The following is a 22,835-nucleotide window of genomic DNA, read 5'->3' on the forward strand; positions in this document are numbered from 1 at the left end:
GCAATGGTGATAAGTTAGAAGCCTTCCCGATAAGATCTGGAGTGAAGTAAGGATGCCCATCATCACTACTATTATTTAATATTGTACAAGAAATGCTAGTGGTACCAATTAGAAAAATAAAGAAATTGAAGGAATCAAAGTAGACAATGAGGAAATTAAAGTCATTCTTTTCAGATGATATGATGGTATACTTAGAGAGTCCTAGGAAATCAACTAAAAGGCTAATGGAAATAATAACTTTAGCAAATTTGCAGGATACAAAACAAACCCACATAAATCATCAGCATTTCTATATATTTCCAACAAAAGTCAGTAGTAAGAGTTAGAAAGAGAAACTCCACTTAAAATCATTCTGGGCAATATAAAATATTTGGGAATCTATTTGCCAAGACAAACATGGGAATTATATGAACACAACTACAAAACACTTTTTGCACTAATAAAACTAGATCTAAATAATTATAAAAACATTAATTGCTTATGGGTAGGACAAGCTAATATCATAATGATGAAAATTCTAACTAAATTAATTTACTTACTCAGTGCTATACCTATCAAACTACCAAGAAACTTTTTTTTATAGAATTAGAAAAAAATATAAGTTTATCTGGAAGAACAAAAGCTCAAGAGTATCAAGGGAACTAATGAAAGAAAAATGAGAAGGATGATGGCTTAGCAGTACTAGATCTTAAACTATACTATAAAGCAGTGATCATGAAAACAATATGGTTTCCAGCTAAGAGATAGAAGGGTAGATCAGTGGAGACTTGGGGTAATGACCTCAGTAAGCTAGTCCTTGATAAATCCAAAGATCCCAGCTTTCTGGGAAAAAACACTATTTGACAGAAACTATTGGGAAAATTGGAAAAACAGTATGGGAAAATTTAGGTTTAGGTCAACATCTCACACCCTATACCAAGATAAATTCAAAGTAGGTAAATGACAATATAAAAAGGGAAATTATATGTAAATTAGGGGAACATAGAATAGTATATGTATCATATGTAATAACTGAAATGGGTTTGACAAATATAAGAATTAAAAAATTATTGTTGTGGCCACCATTTATAAAAAATAATTAACTTCTTAAGTAAAAATGACTGTTAGCAGCTTTTATTTACAGCAAGGTAGAGATATTAAAGTGGGAAATATAGGAAAGAGATAGAAAAAAAATCCCCTAGCTACAAATATCCTAAGTCCTAATCCTATTACCTCCAGGACACAAATGGGAATCTGAAATCGAATATCACCAAAATCTAAAGTTCTAAATAGGAAGCTGAAATCCGAAGAACCAGGAAAAGCTGAAAAATCCACTGAGAACCTTCAACCCACATGAGGCTAAGACCACCAAGAACCTTACCAAAGCTCACACTGAAGAGAGTATCCCACTGAAGTGCTGAGAGAGAGAGAGAGAGAGAGAGAGAGAGAGAGAGAGAGAGAGAGAGAGAGAGAGAGACACTGCCTGAGGAGTGGCAGTGCTTGTGGCCTTTGGGGGTGTGAACTTTTTTTCCCAATGCAACTAAAATTAGAAGTAAAGCAACAAACTGAGGGAAATTTTTATAACAAAATTCTCTGACAACGGTCTAATTTCTCAAATATATAAGGAACTAAGTCAAATATACAAGAAATCAAGCCATTCCCCAGTTGACAAATGGTCAAGGGATAGGAATAGGTAGTTTTCAGATGAAGAAATCAAAACTATCAATAATCACATGAAAAAGTGTTCTAAATCCCTCCTGATTGGAGAAATGGAAATCAAAACAAATCTAATGTATTACCTCTCACCTTTCAGATAAGCCAATATGACAGTAAAGGAAAATAATAAATGTTGGAGGGGACATGGCAAAATTGGGACACTAATGCATTGCTGGTAGAGTTGTGAATTGATCCAACCATTTTGGAAAGCAATTTGGAATCATGCACTAAGGTCTTTAAAAGAATGCATACCTTTTGATGCCAAAATAGCAGTATTAGATTTGTATCCCAAAGAGATTTTTTTTTAAATGGGGCTGGACCTACATGAACAGAAATATTTGTAGCTGGACTTTTTGTGGTGGCAAAAATTTGGAAATTGAGGCTATGTCCCTTGATTGGGGAATGGCTAAACAAATTGTGGTTTATGATGGTGATGGAATACTATTGTGCTATATGAAATGATGAACAGGATGATTTCAGAAAAAGCTGGAAAGACCGACATGAACTAATGTGGAGTGAAATAAGCAGAACTAGGAGAACATTATACACAGTAACTGAAATATTGTTTGTGGTAGCAATATTTGCTTTGCTACTTGCTACTGTAAACCTCAAATTTCCTTAGACTTATAATTGTTGAAAATTTCACCATTGGGATATTTCATACTTGGAAAATTTCTTACTGATAGTCTATTGGAATGGGAACTCCATTGGCATGGGAGGTTCCTTCTCTTCCCTTCTTAAGATTACTTTAGGACAGAAACCCCTTGCTGAACAATGGAAAGGACTTTGACCTATGCTTGAGCATAGAACAGGAATTTCTTTGAGTCTTGATTGATTTTAGAATTGATACAATGGAGATACTCCACCCTATTCAGTCCTAATAAGATTGAGTAAGGGCTGCAGCCTAGATCAAAATTTAATTATTCCAATCTCTACCATACTCAAGTTAACAGGATTTAGAAAGGGCTGGAACAAAGGAGTAAAGATTTAATCATTTGAAAAATATGACCTTCAACAGACATGTGCAAAAGCCAGAAACCTCTGGGCGGTCCTGGGTTAAGCGAGAGCCTCCATTGACAGGGAAATTGATGAAGAGTGATTGGTAGATGTGAGGACTGAGGGGAGGCAACTTGGATGGTGTCCTTAAAGATAGGAGGGTCTGGAGACTCAGGAGAGGGGTGTGGAGTTTTTGAGCGGTGTGGTTCCTGGGCTCTGAGGAAGCTTGCTCTGAAGGAAGCTGAAGGTGGGGGCCTCTGAGACTGTTTCTCCATTTTGGACACGTGAGTAATAGGGACTGATCTCTTTTCTTTGCCCCAGCTATCTAAGGGCTTGGGCCTTTTGGCCCAGCCTAAACAGAAGGGGTATTTAAGCCCTATTCCCTTCTCTCCCCTTTCTCTCTCTCTCTATATCTCTAATTCCTTTCTTACTCCTATTGTAATTAAACTCCAAAAAAAGCTGACGGCTGACTTGAGTTTTTCATTTAGGAATTACATAGCTGATTCCTTGGCGACCTTAAATTAATATATATCAGTCTTTTAAAGTGATTCCCTTGTAACATTGTGGCTGACCACACGGGAGTCTAAAGAATCCTCTCAATAAAACTTTTTCCTTGCCTTTTTACTATACTGTTTCACCACTTAGTTCTTTTTTTTTTAACAAAAAAACTTGGCTTAAAGACACAGCTGCTAGAACACGTGAGTATAAAAAACTTTTTCTCTTTTCTCCTTAAGTTAAATTGGAATCAGCAGTTTTTTCTTTTTCTTCCCTTTAATCTTAAGGGACAGCTGGGTAGCTCAGCGGATTGAGAGCCAGCCCTAGAGGCAGAAGGTCCTGGGTTCAAATCAGACCTCAGATACTTCCCAGCTGTGTGACTCTGATAGACAGAAAACAGCTGTTTTTAAATCTCAGCAACAGGACTCTAAAGTCCTGGCTGGAAGAACTGTTTCTAAATATCCTTTCCCTTAAGGAACAACTTCCTGGATTAGAAAAAAAAAAAACCCTGTGGAAAGTTTGTTGCTTTGCCCTGCTCCCCACGTGTTTTGTGAAATTACAAAATATACATATAAAAATGAGTACTACATTCTTTGACAATTATATGGCAGCTGAAGAAGTAGGGGCATTGAGGAATGAAGGATACCTCCAAATTTTTATATTAATAGGTACTGTCATTTTTGTACTCCTCAATACTATATTTAGAGATGAAAAAATAAAAAATATTGAGGATAAAATAAAACAAAATGAGGATAAAATAAAACAAAATGAGGATAAAATAAAACAAAATGAGGATAAAATAAAACAAAATGAGGATAAAATAGAAAATATTGAGGATAAAATAGAAAATGTTGAGGATAAAATAGAAAAAAATGAGGATAAAATAGAAAATATTGAGGATAAAATAGGAAATATTGAGAATAAAATAGAAAAACTTGAGGATAAAATAGGAAATATTGAGAATAAAATAGGAAATATTGAGGATAAAATGGGAGATATGGAAGATAAAATAGGAAAAATTGAGGAAAAAATGCAAGCCCAATTAGAAGATCTAAAATGTTTCTTACAGGATCAATGGGCAAACACCCACTCTACCGGAAACAGACCTGTTTCTGAACCTTTGAATGAGGAAATTTCCTTCCCTGAAATAGAGATGGAAAACACCTTCCCTATAGCCCAATTAACAGACTGCTTCTCTCGTGCAGTGCAAATCTTGTCTGAATTTAATCCCCAAAACCCTTCCCCTGCAATCCCAGCTTCTCATGTTCCTTCTCCTACAGAAAACCAAATTCCAATGCAAGGGAGATCTTGTCCTCCTAGAGAAACCTGTCCTTGTCAAACTGACCCACAGGTGCAAAATTCAACTAGAGGCCTGTTTCCTCTAAGAGAAGTACCTGAAATAGGACGAAATGGGGATGTGGTGACTTTAAGACATAGGATACCGTTTACTCCCCAAGAAATAAATGAATTTACACGAAATATCCCCACATATGAACAAGATCCTTTTCTAGTAACAAAAAAGATGGGAGACATATTTTTTCAATATAATCCGTCTTACAAGGACGTTGAGAGCTTACTACAGGCTTTTTTAAGTGAACGTGAAAAAAATAAAATAATTGCTCATGTCAACAAAACCCGGGGGCGTAATGCAGCACATTGGCCATCTCAGGATCCCGAATGGGACTATAATAATCCTGAGGACTATCTACAACTATACCGTTGTAGAGAGGCCATCCTCACGGCCATGAAGGAATGTGCGGACAGTACAGATAAGTGGATGGAACTGGAAAAAATTAAGCAAAAGGAAAACGAAACACCCTCCAGATTTATGGACAGAATTATCGAGTTTGGGGACAGATACTTAGATTGGGACTTAAATAAAGAGAATAGTTTAAGACAAGTTAGAAGAATCTTTGTAAATAATTCTTGCAAAGTAATTAAAAATTATTTTAAAACACAATGCCCAAGATGGTCAGATATGGACCTTGAAGAATTGCGAAAAACAGCTATATATGTTTTTAAGGGAAACGAAGAAAAGGAGAAAGAGAATAATGATGACATGGAGGAAATGAAGAAAAAAATGAGATGTGTAATAGATAGGATAACTAAATTAGAAAGTGGGCATGATAATGAACCAACGACAATTGCCCCTCTCCAGAAATCCAATTATCAATCCATTACTTGCCACTTCTGTGAGAAGAAGGGCCACAAAATGATGGAATGTAGAACCTTTCTTAAGATGTTTGGAAGGAATACACAGTTTAATAATGGTTTTAGAAATAATAACTATAGAAATTATGATAATGGTTATAGAAACCAAAATTCTAGAAATTATAATAATGACTATGGAAATAACTATAATGAATATAGAAATAAGAGCTTTAGAAACCAAAATTATAGAAATAGGAATTGGGAATTTAATGACAATGCTCAAATTGAAGAAAATTTTAATGATAATACTCAACAATATATGAGAAATGGCGCTCGTCCAAAAATTACTCGAGGTACTAATGACCCTCAGAGAGGTGCCCTTCAGGGGGGTGCCCAAGGAATATCCCAAACACAATGATGGTGCCCGGGGGGGGCTGGGGCACAGGAATCAGAGGATACAACCTTTGATTTCCCAGACCCTGATGTCCTACTACCCGTTGTCCCTATCCACTGCCCTCCCCATACTAATGAACCCCATGTTACCTTAAAAGTGGGTAACACTTATTATGATTGTCTATTAGACACCGGAGCTTCCTGGTCTGTATTAAAGAGAACACCTGATTTACAATGTTATTCTATTGGCTCAGAGAATGTAATGGGAGTATCAGGAATAACCCAAAGAGTTAAAAGACTTCCTCCTAGAATGGTGTCTGTAGGACCCCTAGAGGTACAACACTCCTTCCTTTTGAAGCCTGACTCCCCTTTAAATTTGCTGGGGAGGGACCTTCTATGCAAACTCAGAGCCACAATAACCTGCTCCCCAGATGGCTCATTATCATTAGAAGTACCAGAGGAATCTTTAAATTTACTCCCTGTACTTCTCTCAGAAAACCAGGAGGCAAAAGAACCTTCCATTTTTGAAATACCTAAAGATATACCGGAGTCTCTTTGGGCCACATCTTCTTCTGATGTAGGCTTACTTAAATCTGCTGTTCCTGTGCAGATAAAAACTAAATCTAGCCCACCTCCTTCTATCCCTCAGTATCCCCTCTCAAAGGAGGCAATTGAGGGTATTACACCAGTTATTAACTCATTAATAGAACAGGGAATAATAATCCCTTGCAAATCTGAATACAACACGCCCATCCTGCCAATTAAAAAACCAAAAAAAGGACCCGATGGCAAGCACATCTATAGATTCGTACAGGATCTAAGGGCAGTGAATAATCATGTTATAAAGAGACACTCCGTAGTTTCTAACATACATACTATTATTTCATCTATTCCTAGCACAGCTACATACTTTACAGTAGTAGACTTGTGTTCAGCTTTCTTTTCCATACCAATACATGAAAACTCCAGGCATATTTTTGCTTTCACCTGGAAGGGCTCACAATATACCTGGTGTCGGCTGCCACAGGGTTATGTCGAAAGTCCGAGCTTATTTGAGCAAATTTTGAGCCAAGACACAGACAATATAACATTTAAAAATAGCAAATTAATCAAATATGTAGATGATCTACTCTTGGCTTCAACAGATGCAGAAACATGTCAAGAAGATAGCAAACACCTTCTTTTGGAATTGCACAAAAGAGGACATAAAATCTCTAAGGATAAAGTTCAATGGTGTCTCCAAAAAGTAGAATATTTGGGATTCATCTTGACTGCGGGTGCTCGTTATATTTCTCCAAAACGAATTGAGAACATTCAAAAATTGAGTGCTCCTACCACTAAGAAACAGCTGAGAGCAATTTTAGGAGCAACAGGGTTTTGTAGACAATGGATTCCTTGCTATGGGGAAATCACTAAACCCCTTATAGCATTAACAAAGGATTCAGTTCCTGAACCCCTCAAATTAGAGCCTGAACACTTGTCAGCTCTAGCAGATCTAAAAAAGGCTATCATGTCTGCCCCTGCTCTAGGCATCCCAGATTACAACAAGCCATTTACTTTATATGTGCATGAGCGAAGAGGAGTAGCCTCTGGTGTGTTAACTCAGACTTTGGGACCTTCTCAGCGCCCAATTGCTTATTATTCTGCCCAACTAGACCCAGTAGCAGCAGGAGCACCACCATGCCTTAGAGGAGTAGCTGCTACAGCCTTACTAGTAACAAAAACCGTTGATTTAGTATTGGGATGTCCATTAACAATAATGTGCCCACATGAGATTGAAGCATTATTGGTAAAACATAGAACACAGGCATTCTCGGATCAGAGAATTACAAGGTATGAAATAACCTTATTAAATAGTGAAAATATTACCTTGAAACGCTGTTCAACTCTTAACCCTGCCACCTTGCTTCCAGATTTACCCACTTCAGGAGAACCACTACATAACTGTGAAACATTAGTGTCCATGGCAGAAAAGCCTCGAGATAATCTCTTGGACACTCCCTTAGACAATGCAGATCTGATTTTATTTACCGATGGTTCCTCTTTTATGAGGGATGGCATACGTTACACTGGAGCTGCCGTAGTCTCAGAATTTGCCACTGAATGGTCAGCTTCACTACCTTCTAACATTAGCGCTCAAGGAGCAGAACTCATAGCTCTAAAACAAGCTTGTATAATTGCCAAGGATAAAAAGGCAACAATTCATACAGATTCTAGATATGCTTTCGGCATTTGTCACTCAGTCGGGATGCTATGGCTCCAAAGAGGATTTTTAACCTCAGCTGGAAAATCCATAGCTAATGCAGAAATTATTAATGAAGTTCTTTCTGCTCTCAAACTGCCTAAAGCCCTAGCTGTAGTTCATTGCTCTGCCCATACAGGTGGCTCTGACCCTGTCTCTAGAGGAAATGACCGAGCAGATGCCGCTGCAAAACTAGCAGCCATAGAAGGACCTGGATTAATTTTAACATTAACAACCACTGATAATTTAAATTTATCACTCTCCTATAATGAAAAGGAAGTGGAAAAATGGAAACAAAAATTTAAAGCAAAACAAATTAATGGAGTATGGGTGTCACCTGAAGGAAAACCCCTGCTCCCTAGAAGTTTCTATAACCAAATTTGCCAATCTATTCATAAAAATGGTCATTTTGGCACCCAGGGCATCGTGGACTCTGTCAAGAGAGTATGGATAGCCCCTGGTATAACTACTGTAGCCTCTAAAGTATGTTCAGCCTGCCCTATTTGCCAGGCATATAACCAACATGCATATCGTGGAAAAGCCTTTGGGGGACGTCCTCTGGCTTACACACCTTTTGAACATCTACAGATAGATTTCATTACAATGCCAAAAGCTGGACGTTATAAATTTTGTCTAGTAATTGTAGATCAACTAACCAGATGGCCGGAAGCATTTCCTACGACCCGAGCCACAGCAGATTTTGTTGCAAAGATACTTTTAAAAGAAATTATTCCTCGTTTTGGCCTACCAGCACGTATTGACTCCGATAGAGGGAGTCATTTTACCGATTCTGTCTTAAATCAAATATATTCTTGCTTGGGGATAACTCCAAAATTCCATGTTCCATATCACCCCCAGAGCTCAGGCCAAGTGGAGAGGATGAATAAAGAACTTAAGACTATGATTGGCAAATTATGCACTGAGACCCATTTAAAATGGCCTGAAATTCTCCCTCTGGCCCTATTTTATCTTAGAAGCAGGCCTAGAGGAGACTTACATATTTCACCATTTGAGATGCTTTTTGGACATCCGCCTATACAGGCTAAGCCTTTCTCCCCGGCTTATACATCGCTATTAGGGGGAGATATTACTATTGCTTCCTATATACAGGAGTTACAGCACAAACTACGTGAACTTCATGAATCCGGAGCTGCAGTACAAGCTGGACCATTAGACTTTTCTCTGCATGACCTGAACCCAGGAGATAAAGTTTATATCAAGAATTTCAAGCGAACTGGAGCAACTGAACCTTCATGGGAAGGACCATTCCAAATATTATTAACTACTCCAACATCTATAAAGATTGGAGAAAGAGACTCTTGGATTCACTGCTCACATGTGAAGAAAGCATCTTCTGCTGAGACTGATTGACTCTATCCTATCATATGAATTGTGACTCTATCTTATCATATGAATTGGAGATAATAATCCATAGACAAATGGATGTTTTTTTTTTCAAGAATATATTGAATTACTGATTTTTTTCTTATTTTTTCTTATTTCTTTTATTTTTTATCAGAATATTTGATTTTTTTTCTCATTTTTTGTACTGAAGGTACACATAATTAATATTAATATTTTTTTCCCTGCAGTAATACAAGTTAATATATATACTCTTGCTATAATATCAATATATGCCTAAAAGCTTTAAACTATGGGAACCTGCCATTTATTGATAAAATATTATAGGACTGTGATTAATGTTTGTGTCTGATTCCAGGAAAAGGGATAAAAACAAGGAGCACAGACTAAACCTGAATAGTGCCAATAGAGCACACAAGAAATATTAAAGTGAGACTCGAGGTTGCGACGCTTAACTTATGTTTAAGTCGTAGGACTTCCTTGTATCTACACTCTTTTTGAAGTACTCAAACAAGTAAAAAGCTTGACTATCATGCTGGCTCCCTATATCCCTGAAAAAAAAATCAGACAAGGGAATGACATTTCCCCATCAAAATAGAATTCTAATTCTTTTCTTCTTATATTATGGCAACTTCCTGTAGTCTTGGCTACAAATGGCTAAGTGAAATATTACTGCATTCTGTCCTACATACTTGTGGGATAGAAATTACTTTAAACTGGACCTATACAAGGTCTATTTTGAAATTTTCTTATGTTTTTGATTATTTTTCTATTCTTTTGATAATTGACACATACACCCCCATAACTGAACATTGCATTCTGAGCTAAACTTGATATTTTTTTTTAAATACTTACTTCAGGGGGGATTGTATTTTAATTTAAAATCTAAGAATTTTTGAATTTTTTTTGTTTGAGATTTTATTTTTATAAAAATCCAAGACTTTTGTTTAAGATTTTACTTTTATAAAAAATTCAAAGATTTTGATTTTGTTCAAGAAAAGATCTTCAAGAAAGAAGCTTGAAACTTTTATATCCAGAGAATGAACTGTTGCAGAAAGATGCCAAAAACCTACACTTCATCAAGAAGATCAAGAATGAACTTTGGATGTGATTGATTGGACTGAACTTTTGATTGAACATTTATTGTAACATTTATGCCAAAAGGGACTGCCCCTAATTTGGCTTTCTGTCAATGCGCCTAGCAAACATTGGTTTTGCTTTCTTTTCTTTTCTATTTCCTCTCTCACTATTCTAATTTCTCTTAGAAAATTGAATATTGTGTATATCTTTAGTTAGAAGTGAATTTAGAACTACAAAATGATTATGTTAAATGATCAATGGGGAGACTAGTCTCCCAATGATCATCAGGGGGGATTGTAAACCTCAAATTTCCTTAGACTTATAATTGTTGAAAATTTCACCATTGGGATATTTCATACTTGGAAAATTTCTTACTGATAGTCTATTGGAATGGGAACTCCATTGGCATGGGAGGTTCCTTCTCTTCCCTTCTTAAGATTACTTTAGGACAGAAACCCCTTGCTGAACAATGGAAAGGACTTTGACCTATGCTTGAGCATAGAACAGGAATTTCTTTGAGTCTTGATTGATTTTAGAATTGATACAATGGAGATACTCCACCCTATTCAGTCCTAATAAGATTGAGTAAGGGCTGCAGCCTAGATCAAAATTTAATTATTCCAATCTCTACCATACTCAAGTTAACAGGATTTAGAAAGGGCTGGAACAAAGGAGTAAAGATTTAATCATTTGAAAAATATGACCTTCAACAGACATGTGCAAAAGCCAGAAACCTCTGGGTGGTCCTGGGTTAAGCGAGAGCCTCCATTGACAGGGAAATTGATGAAGAGTGATTGGTAGATGTGAGGACTGAGGGGAGGCAACTTGGATGGTGTCCTTAAAGATAGGAGGGTCTGGAGACTCAGGAGAGGGGTGTGGAGTTTTTGAGCGGTGTGGTTCCTGGGCTCTGAGGAAGCTTGCTCTGAAGGAAGCTGAAGGTGGGGGCCTCTGAGACTGTTTCTCCATTTTGGACACGTGAGTAATAGGGACTGATCTCTTTTCTTTGCCCCAGCTATCTAAGGGCTTGGGCCTTTTGGCCCAGCCTAAACAGAAGGGGTATTTAAGCCCTATTCCCTTCTCTCCCCTTTCTCTCTCTCTCTATATCTCTAATTCCTTTCTTACTCCTATTGTAATTAAACTCCAAAAAAAGCTGACGGCTGACTTGAGTTTTTCATTTAGGAATTACATAGCTGATTCCTTGGCGACCTTAAATTAATATATATCAGTCTTTTAAAGTGAATCCCTTGTAACACTACTAATAGCAATACAATGATTCAGGGCAAACCAAGTGACTTATGGGAAATAATGGTATCCACATATAGAGAAAGAAGTGTTGAAGTAGAAACACAGAAGAAAAACATGCTTTTATCATTTGTTTATATGGGTATAGGACTTGGGGTTTTAGTTTTAAAAGACTACTCTATTATAAAGACGAATGAAATGGAAATAGATATTGAGTGATAATAAATGTATAACCCAGGAGGATTGCTTGTCAGCTCCAGGAAAGGGGAGGGAAAAGGGAAGGGAGAGAACATGAATCATGTAACCTTGGGAAAAAACCTTAAAATAAATTTAATTTAAAAAGGAAAGATAAGACACATAGAGTAAGATTTATTAGACTGATCAATCCTTCAATTGATAGGTTCAGATGTATAAGTTCTAGTATCTACCCTTCTATCACTCTACTGTGTAATACTGAGCAAACATTTTAACTTTTCTAAACTTCTGTGATCTCATCTTTGCAATGGGCAAGTATATCAGGGTTACTTCTAGTCCTTCTAGTCCTTTCATGGACTAGAATTCAAAAGACTCCTATTCTATTCTTGCCCTGAAATCTGAGTTACACTCAAGGAGAGATTCTCTTTCCCCAATAATAGAGGAAGCTGCATGGTGTAGTGTATAAATAGTTAAATTGTGTTAGAAAGACCTGAGGTCAAATTCTGCCACAGGAATTTATTAGTTGCAAGCAACTTAAATTGAAAATAAAGTTTTACTATACTCCTATAGAAAATAGGGATAATACTAACATCTGCATTATGGTTTTGTTGTGAGGATCAAAAGAATTCTAGTTGTAAAATACACTTAAAACATAAATGTACTTCATAAAGATTACTTATTGTTTTTGTTATATTATTACTATTATTATTATTTTGGTTGCTAAAAATATGAAATGTCAGATTCAATATCACTCACCTGTGGAAACTTGTAGAGGTCAAACAGGGTCTCCATTTGGACAGACAGAGCTGATGTGCCTCCCCCAATAATAGCCACAGAATTTTCCTGCTCCCTGCAGTTATAGTTAGGTATGGGCTGGCCCTGACCAGAGAGCCACCTTAGGGAGCTCTCCAAGGTTCTCTCATCACTGTGGTAAGTGTTGTAGATGTGGAATCCCAGGGAAATGTTGGGCAACAGATTGGGATCCCTGTTAATCTCCTCTACAGCAAACATTATAGCCAGAGCCTGCTGGTAATTTTTGTGTAGCCACCTGAGGGGCCAAGAAAAGCTTTCATAATTAAGACTTTTTTAGAAGAGAGATCTCTCAGGCTATGTGAGTCAAAACTAAGAACTCCAACAGATGTTCAGTCAGTTTAACTTGCATTAAAAATGCATCTCTAAATTGCCTTGTTCCTAACTTTTCATTTGCATTTCCTGAGGATGAGAATTATTGCCTTTAAATTCCTGTGTGACTGTCTGCCTTAGTCATTCATTCACTCCACCAATAGATATTGAGCATCTAGTATCTACTAGATCTAGTAGAGTATCTGTAGGGTTCTTGACCCCAGAAGGTTAATGGAATAGCGGAAAAAGAATAGACACCAACAACCAAAATTCAGGGTGGCAGTGAATGTTAAAGTGTTAAAGGTGAATGGCACTAAGATCAAAGAAAGTTGAGCAGGAGGAGGAAGAAATGAAGGAAGTCTTTATGGAGGATATCAAGGTCTCTGAAAGGTGAGAAGAATTTCAATATATTTGGACAAGAGTTTATTCCAAGGAGAGGAAATGATACAAAAAAGATCACATAGTTATTAGAGTAGAAGAGAAGGCACATTTGGGCCCCAAGTGTCTTACTTAGGTTCTGTCTGATGTCTACAATGAAAGGCAAAATCCTCAATTAGACTTCTTTCCTTATTCACCTTCTTCCTTTCCTTTAGAGGGACAAAGGTAAGAAGGTAACTAAAGTCAATTCCAAGATTATAACTTAGTTTTATGTTTAAACAGAAAAAAACAAATAGCACTATGATTCTTGGCAATATTCAAAAAATACATGCCACATTGTAAAATTTATCTAGCAGTCACCACCTCTCAGAAAACCTGGGTTTGTTTTAATGGAGGCAGAAGGTGAGCGTGACAGAATTCCAAGGCCTGGCTACCTTACTTAAGATAAGTATCCACAAATTTTTCAGTTTTGTCTTAAGGGGTAACTTTCTAGTTTCTAAGAATTTGGCACCCTGTGTCCATTCTTTACTTCTTTATTAATTTTCTATTGATTTAGATTCAGATAGTACAGAAGGAGAACTCTACCCTCACAAAGGACAACTATTATCAAGACAAATTTCAAAGAGTGCAAATAACTTAAAAGGATATTTGACTTAGAAGAGTATTTTTTCTGTTTTAATAGTATATCAAGGGAGAGCAGAACCTTCTTTTTTAATTAAGCCAAATCACAAATTCTGCCTAACTGCTGAATAATAGAAGAAGGAAATGAGAATAAGAAGAAGAAAATTAGGGCATTAAAATGTAACCAATGCATTAAATGATTAAAAGATTTTCTCCTTTTGACAAAAATAGGCAAATACTTCTTATTTATGAATAGCAAGATATAACAGAAAATCAAGGAATCTAGAGAGTTATAAAAGTGACAGAAGATAAACAAGTTATACAAAATCATTTGGGTAAAAGAAGGTTCAGAAAAAAAGCAGAATTCTCCTTTGCCAAGTACTACCCAATGTATCTCATAATCTTCCTCTCACTATTAAAATATAGTCAACTACTAACCTGCTTCTCCTCTGCTATAAGAAAGTAAAATTGTCCAGAAATTGTTAGGTTTAGTCTGAATTCCATTTCAGCAGTGGAAACAAAGAGGCTCACATATGAGTTTGCATTGTTACACACAGAGTTCCTGTTGTGCAAACCAGGATTTCTTTTTGCAAAGGGGATTGATACAGAACAAAGCACAAAAATAAAGTCTGGCCAATGGCACCAATGTCAATTCACTTTGGAAATTTCCTGAAAGGAAATCTAGCTCTACATCTTTTGAATACTTTTAAGTGATGTAAAACTGAGCTAGAGAAACAGAAACAAGCCCCTCAAATACCACCTAGAGAAAATCAGAATGTTCTTCACATCAATGAGAATAAGAATTCCACAAAGACATTTCTAAATTTCAATCAGTACTTGTTACAACTGTGTGCTGGGTATACTTCTCTTTCCAAATAAATTCAAATCTACTGAACCTGGAGTTTCAAGTTCTGAGGCAGGTCTAAGTAGACTTTGTTGGGATTCCCTAGCCTGGACTGCTCTGTTATCAGGAACATGCACCTAGTGTCAAAAAGAATAGAAGAAAATGCAAACTTCACATATCCACAAGAGGGAGAACACTTAGGGTGTATTTTCCACTTGTGTGAGAGTTCAGAGAAACATCATATCTTCACCAAAGAAAGAGGTCCTCTGACTGGAGACGTTTGCACTCATTGTTATCAGAATGGGAATTGAAAAGAGGACAAGTCGGAACTTTCATTCATTTGGAAGGGTCAGATTTTCTCCTTGATCAATTTCATTACACATAACAGTGATAATTCTGCCCAAGAGTGGAAAAGGGTCACAGTCTTTAAGGTCTTTTTCTGCTTCCGGGTATTAATCTAATTAGGAATTAATTAGGGTTGATTTTCTTAGGACTTTCATTAGTTCTAATACTTAAGAATAAACATGAGGTTAGGACAGGAAAGGCAGAGTAATCAAAGATTGAGCATGATCAGAACTGAGCTTCCTAAGAAAGGGTCTTTTGCAAGAGGAAGTAGAGGGGAGAGACTCTGTACTTTAAATTATGAAAGTAAATCTGACAAAGTGGAAACCGATAAGAACTTAAAAAAAATTAGAGTCAAGAAAAGACTAGAGCTCCCTTGTCCCATGTGGCATGGATGTGCCCTTCTGCTCCATCTATAAGGACCAATTTTTAATCACCCATGGTGAAATAGATAGAGAGGCACTTACTGATAAGGCTTACAAACTAGATTAGGAGGGTTTTCAAACAATTCTGCTCCTGTTACTCTGTTTACTTCAACTGAGAATAAGGATAAAAAGATGCCAATCAACAGATCTCCATCTCTGGAAACAATGGGATTAACCTCATGGAAGCAGGGTGGCTTCTCTGTCCTGTGGTCAGAGCCTGGAAGTTGCAGAAGCAGAGAGATGAGAAAGGCAGAAAGCAGTTGAGAAATGCTTTTGTGAATATTAGGCAACATCTCCCTGAAAATTTCCTGGAGTTCCAAGAAACCAAGAAGCCCCTTAGACTAAAATTGGCAGCCTTAAGGACTGATGAGGAGCTGTCCAGCATCAGAAATGTCTGGTTCTTTTGTAGATGCCCAGGTTATGTTCTGCCTGTCACCCCTGAGGAAACACAATGGGATGTTAGTCAGACCCAGGTCCAAAATAAAGACAGTGGTGCAATACCAGTGGAAATTTTATAGTTTCATCAACTTTTAGAAAGAATTCTGTCTCAGAGCAGTCCTTGTTGTTGTCTTGATGGGGATCATTCTCCCTACACCAGCCTCAACAGGGAAGCCTAGGTGTATTGTGAACTCTAGAGACCAAACTGCCTGGGGCCTCTCTGCAGCTGAGTCTCTGCATCCAAGGGAAAAACATAAGTTCAAAGTAATATTGTGAACTCTAGTTCCCTGTAGAGTCTATGGTACAAAGGTGTCTTTCTGGAAAAGTACTTTATGCATCTTGGGTTCAGAAAATGGTCATTGATGATTAAACCTAATGAAAACTTCCTTGAGAGGTGACAAAATTAAAAAAAAAACACCTGACAACTTAATGGTGGCATTTTCCTTGATAGCTTATAGGGCTAATTGCCTTGTATCATTACATTTCCCTGAACAAGTAACATTGTAAGCCAGATCTCATACTTAGGACTCAATGTAATCTGTTCAAAGATCTATTATACTGTGTATGATATTTATGAAGCCTCTTTCCTAACTCTCCCTTCACTTCTTGGACAGGATCAAATAACATCAAGTCTGAGACATTAAAGGGACCTTAGAGTTTGCTTAGCCCATTAGGTTTATTCCTTTTTATTTATTTATATTATATATAAGAAATGTAATATTTATTTATTGTTATTCTTTCCAACAGATGGCATTATATACACATGCAGAAAGGCCAGGGCAGACTCTTAATTCTTAAACTGGAAGGTATAACTGATATGAATTACAGAAAGAGGAAAGGAAAGAGAGAGAGAGAGAGAGAGAGAGAGAGAGAGAGAGAGAGAGAGAGAGAGAGAGAGAGAGTTGGAAAACCAATTGACATCACTGGTAGACAGGGGAAACAATAAGTAGGTTATATCAAAATTACAAAGTCTGCTTTTAACACAATTCAGTCAAATTCTTGTTATAGAATGAGCTCATATGTTAATGGTCATGTGACTTTCATGGAAGTAGGGAAGAGGTCAGTGGAGATGGTGAGTCTGAGGAGTCCTAGGTCTATAGTAAAAAATTCCATCTTGAGAATTCCTTTTTGCAGGGCTTCCGATGGTCCAAGGAATCTTGTAAGCTAATTAGGAAAACTATTAAATTGTGTATTCAGTCAGTTTGCCAAGGAATGCAGAATTATCTCCCAAATCCTTTCTTCTTGAGGATATTACCTGATAGGAAAAGAAAAGTTAAAATACAACATTGAATTTGGAATTTGGGTATCCTAATTAGAAGGGAGTTTCTTTTCCCCCCTCTATACATCTATGCATCCAAGGGAAAAACATAAGTTCAAAGTAATATTGTGAACTCTAGTTCCCTGTAGAGTCTATGGTACAAAGGTGTCTTTCTGGAAAAGTACTTTATGCATCTTGGGTTCAGAAAATGGTCATTGATGATTAAACCTAATGAAAACTTCCTTGAGAGGTGACAAAATTAAAAAAAAAAACACCTGACAACTTAATGGTGGCATTTTCCTTGATAGCTTATAGGGCTAATTGCCTTGTATCATTACATTTCCCTGAACAAGTAACATTGTAAGCCAGATCTCATACTTAGGACTCAATGTAATCTGTTCAAAGATCTATTATATTGTGTATGATATTTATGAAGCCTCTTTCCTAACTCTCCCTTCACTTCTTGGACAGGATCAAATAACATCAATGTCTCAGACTTGATGTCATACCAGCCATTCCCTCATCTCAGGACTGTGTGGAGTGGAAATTGAGGGGACCTTGGATATTTCAAAGTTCACCTTCCTTTATCACTTATTCACAAAAATAGGATCATGGAAAGCATTAATTTAAAATATAAGGCTTGAGAGAGAGAGAGAGAGAGAGAGAGAGAGATGGGGGAGGACACTGTCTTAGGCAGAGGACCCAAGACACATGCCACCAAGGAATTACAGAGAAAATTAGGGGCACTGCCTCAAGTTGTGACCCAAGACAAATGCCCAAAATTTCACAGAAAAATTCCTTTCTTATAGAAGAATCCTGATGTAATTCAGTCTCCCAGAAGGGATAATAACATTTTACAATAGTTGGAGGCAGAGTGTTGAATAGTTTTACATTGGTTTTACACTGAACACATTCAAACTTATTAACATCTTCAAGAAATTGGAGAATGGCTTCATAATGGATACATCCAAGCAAATCAACATTTCAAAGAAGTGTCTAGGAAGTTGGAGACAGATACAAAGAGTGGAGAGAGGGGAGTAAGTCATGACTGGATTATCTAGAAGGGGCTACAAAGGTACAATAGGGGAGTCTTCTAAATCAAAGAGTACTCAAGATTGGTACTTAAGATTTGGTCACTAGAACCTTAGGATCTAAGACTATTGTTATAAGGAAAAGTTAAGTTAAGGAGGAAAGTGTGTGTTTGCAGAGGGCAGAGTAAGGAACTCTGGAATTCTGCAAGGGGGAGTTAAGTTGTTGCTAAGGGACAGTTGGGTCTTGGGGCTGTCTCTAGCTCTCTGGTTTTCCTGGAGGGTACTGGCTGCCTTCCCTTGCTGGCTGTTTTCTATCTGATGTTCTCCATCCCACCTTCTTCCTGTGTTGCTGGCTGATATCTACAGAGCTTCCTGGTGTGATCCTGAACTGTCAGGGCCATCTGCCTATAAGATTTGGTCTGGGGTCCTTTTGGATCCAGGACCTCTTCCTGGGCCCTGTCCTGTCTAACTGCCAAACCCACTACCTCTAATATCACCAAAAGGGGGGTTGGTTTTGGTTAGTGTAGATCTAGTTATATTAGGGTCTGGGTCTTTAGACAGCTAAGTAGTTCAGTGTGGTTTGAATCCAAGAAGACTCCTGGTTATAGGACAGTAAGAGGGGTTTTAGGTAGTTTACATTAAATTAGATTTATCCAAATCCCTTTTTCACCTTCCCTTGACTAATAAATCCATCATCTATTCTTGATATAACCTGGACTGTGTTTGTTAGCTCAGGACAGGATTTGCCTGGTCTGGATCTGTCAGCCCATAGCTGGCCTTCCAAAAAGTTATTCTTCTGATACTGACCCATAATTAAAACATATATCATCCCCTAAACCCCCCTACATTACACTAACAGTCTGGGACTCATTCACCTAACTTCATTTTTTAGGTCAGCATGCAAGAAAAAAGGAAGTAGTAGCCCATGTCCTACCATCAGGGAGACAGGAGCCATGGGTTTCAACACAAGGTAGCCTCAGCAACTTGCATGTAACAAATGATCAGATGAAAATTTGAAATAAAAGCAATTTTTTTTAATCCGTTAGATGGAAAGTAATGACAGATCTAAAAACATCCCTGTTCATTCATTCAAGAATCCCAGAATTCTTTTTTTTTTAAACCCTCACCTTCCGTCTTGGAGTCAATACTGTGTATTGGCTCCAAGGCAGAAGAGTGGTAAGGGCTAGGCAATGGGGGTCAAGTGACTTGCCCAGGGTCACACAGCTGGGAAGTGTCTGAGGCCACATTTGAACCTAGAACCTCCCATCTCTAGGACTGGCTCTTAATCCACTGAGCTACCCAGCTGCCCCCCTGAATTCCAGAATTCTTAAAGGATTGACTGTAAGAAGTACAGGAAATGGTAGTTTATCTGTTTGAAGAATTTCCAAGGAGACTCTCAGAAAAATGGGAAGGCAACAATGATTAATGTCAACTTAAAATAGAATCAATAGTGGGTTTTTTAATTTCAAGGTTAGACTGTACTGCCAGGTTGTCCAATTCATGGTACAACTTCTACCACATGAAGAAATGGTATTAACCTTTCACTTCAGTTTCTTCATGTGAACAGACTCTACAGTTTCTTTACAGTTAGGGTGTTAAAGTTTGTTAGAGAGCTAAAGTGTGTCTTTGAAACAGGAGCATGATAGAGCTATGGTCAAGTTTATAGTAATAGTATAGGTGAATTTATTACACTGAAATATACCATCTATTTCAGAAGTTCCCCAAGTCCAGAGACAAAAAAGTTATTTCTAAATTATATTTTTTTAAAATGCACTACACGTGAAATGTAAGGATTTAAACAGAAGATTGTGGCAAATATTTAAGGATCTTCAGGATGGAGCATCATAGACAATAGTAAATGTACAATTATTATTTTCTCAGTTGAAAGTTAACAAGAGGATCATGAGTTTTCTGAGCAAAGTTTCTGTCAAAAGATTTCGTTTGGGGATGATTTCAGTCTATACTAATTAGTACTTTTTAAAAACAAAAATTTCACCCTGACAAGATTTTAATAGGACATCACTGGAAACTCTCTAAAAATTTTAATGTACTTTTTTCTTCAAGATTCAAACCATTAATCATGTTTAACAATAGCAAAACGCTTAAGTATTATAGTTTATACTTCAATTAACCTTTCGTTATTAACTTATGATTTGCTTTCTTTACCATATGTAAGATCATTACAGAACATGAGATGATTAAAATTCAATAACTGACAACAGGATATCAGAGAAGAAAAAAACCTACTAAAATCTGGGAATAAAATTCTTTTTTTTTTTATTTAAACATTATTTTATTTGGTCGTTTTCATACATTATTCACTGGAAACAAAGATCATTTTCTTTTCCTCCCCTTTCCCCCTCCCACCACCTTTCCCTCTCCCATAGCCGATGCACGATTCCACTGGTTATCACATGTGTTCTTGACTCGAACCCATTTCCCTGTTGTTGGAATTTGCATTATAGTGTTCATTTAGAGTCTCTCCTCAGTCTTATCTCCTCCAACCCTGTGGTCAAGCAGTTGCTTTTCATCAGTGTTTTTACTGGGAATAAAATTCTTAAGAGTAGTCTGTCCCCTGGTTCCATTATTTGACAATATGCAATAACTAATTAGCTAGCTTTTCAAAAAACTTTATATATATTTTCACTCACTGAATTTTATTCGTTGTACCGTCAGGCTGAACGTGAAGCCTACCCTGCCATTGTGCTTGTGGCAATTTCCTGAGTGAGCTGTCAAGTGGAATAGAGCTTAGCTGGCTTCCCCTTTTTCTTTCTAACAAATCGACAGCCTGTGTAAGTAACCTCAAAGTTTCTCATGCATAGAAACAGAACAAGGCAATAGCAAGTTCGGTATCTGTAGATACAGGTGTCTGGGAGTTTCAGTAAGAGCCACAGGAATCTAACGGACCTTGTATGAGCTTATATAGCCAATGTAGATGGCTCTTCGCAATCAAATGAGTAATTTTTAAAGCTTCTTTCAGAGTAGCATAATTGATGTCATTTTAAAAACTGAAAAGCCAGATGATGACAGAACTGAAATGAAAACAGAGCACAAGTAAGACAATTTCTCTCCACTGAAAAGTGAGTCCTTGTCAGAGAAGAATTTTCTCAGCCTTTCACTTAAAACAAACAAAAAAAGGATCTTGGGTTTTCAGTTGCTATCTTAGAGATGAGAGTAGCCTCCATCCTCCAGGGAAAACCATCGTCTATAATGAGGGATATTTTTAAAAATGAGTACTCACCCAGATAATCTTCCTTGGAATGGGGGGGAGTCTTGAACTCTAAATGGTTCAGTGTTGGTCCAAGTGCTTTTACTCAGAAAGACCTATTTTTTCCTTAAATTTCCTTAAATTTTCCTTAAAAGAAAATCCAACCATCTAAAACACAAGTAGACCTAAAACCAAGACTAACATGAAACAAACCACATAATAGTAAGGGGCCCACAAGGGGAAGAAAGAATGATACGATCCTCCTAAAGATGGAAGCTTACTAAACCTGGAAAAGGAGGGATCCAAGCAAAAGGGAAGTCCCAGAACCTGAATCTCTTGGGAAGAGATCCAGGCATTCCTGAAGGTTGACTTGAGGATCCCATGTCTGGAGTCCAGGTTCCAGACCTGAGGAGGGCCAGAGGTAAAAATAAGACGCTGGGAGACCCTTCTGAGTAAAGATCTGTCTTTATTGTCACAGAGAAATTATAGAGCCAGAGATCTACAGGTTTCTCCTCTAGTCCAAAACCTGAGATCAAAAAGGATAAGTCTTCAGTTAGTAGATGAGTCTGGGGATATGAGAGAATTAATTCTGAGGTCCAAAAAGTCTGGGATGTGGGCAAGGAACAGCCTGATCCAGGGCTTGGCCTGGGCACAGAAGTTTCATCCACAAACCTTCAAAGTTAGGGAGAGGCCAAAATAGACTTCGTGGGGGCAACAGAATTCAAGGAAAAAGAGGTGAGTGCCTGGAAGGAGAGAACAGATGAGGGATTTGGTCCAGATAAGGGACAGTAAAGAAGGTCAAAGACAGAGAATGGGCAGTGAGAGAAGAGGATAGAGAGGAAACTGAGGAAAAAGTCATTTCTGTCTCTCTCCTTACCAGGCACCTGTCTAGAAGGAAGGACACTGTGTGAGCAGAACCTGGCAGGGGTTTATGTCTCACTTCCCCGTTGGTCTGTGTCACTATGCCATGGCTGACATCCTCAGCCTGGAGCCCAGAGAGGCATGGCGTGGCTGTGGTTCCTGAGTGGGAGCCAAAGAATGGGTCAGCAGTTCTCAAGGGTCTTTTGACATTCTCATAAATCACCAGCACAGAGATTTCTTCTGATGCCAGAATATGCTTCTTTCACCAATTCCTTCTCCTTTACACAATATGGTGGCTATCTCAACCAGGGACTTGGTCTCTGAAGGTAATTGAGTCAGTCCATAGGACATGGCAGGATGTACAGGGAAGGGAAGAAGCTCTTGGCCAGAAGAGGTCCCCCCTCAAGCAGCTTCAGGGAAGGATGAGGGCCAACTTGTGCCCTTAAAGGGTCTCAC

At 37.7% G+C, this 22,835-nt stretch overlaps 1 protein-coding gene across 1 annotated transcript in view; it reads right to left on the reverse strand.

Moving 5' to 3' along the window:
• The window catches only part of VN2R552 (vomeronasal 2 receptor 552), a 47,888-nt gene extending 32,087 nt beyond the window's left edge, over positions 1–15,801 (reverse strand). Inside the window, exons 1-2 of the mRNA NM_001099562.1 lie at positions 15,626–15,801; positions 12,608–12,899 (exon numbers count right to left, since the gene is read on the reverse strand). Coding sequence (NP_001093032.1) covers positions 12,608–12,862 — 255 coding nt within the window. The 5' untranslated portion in view covers positions 12,863–12,899; positions 15,626–15,801. The remainder of the gene's footprint in view (positions 1–12,607; positions 12,900–15,625) is intronic.
• Between the last annotated feature and the right edge of the window lie 7,034 nt (positions 15,802–22,835).

This window comes from Monodelphis domestica, chromosome 3 (assembly GCF_027887165.1).
Source record: "Monodelphis domestica isolate mMonDom1 chromosome 3, mMonDom1.pri, whole genome shotgun sequence".
Lineage (NCBI taxonomy): Eukaryota > Metazoa > Chordata > Mammalia > Didelphimorphia > Didelphidae > Monodelphis > Monodelphis domestica.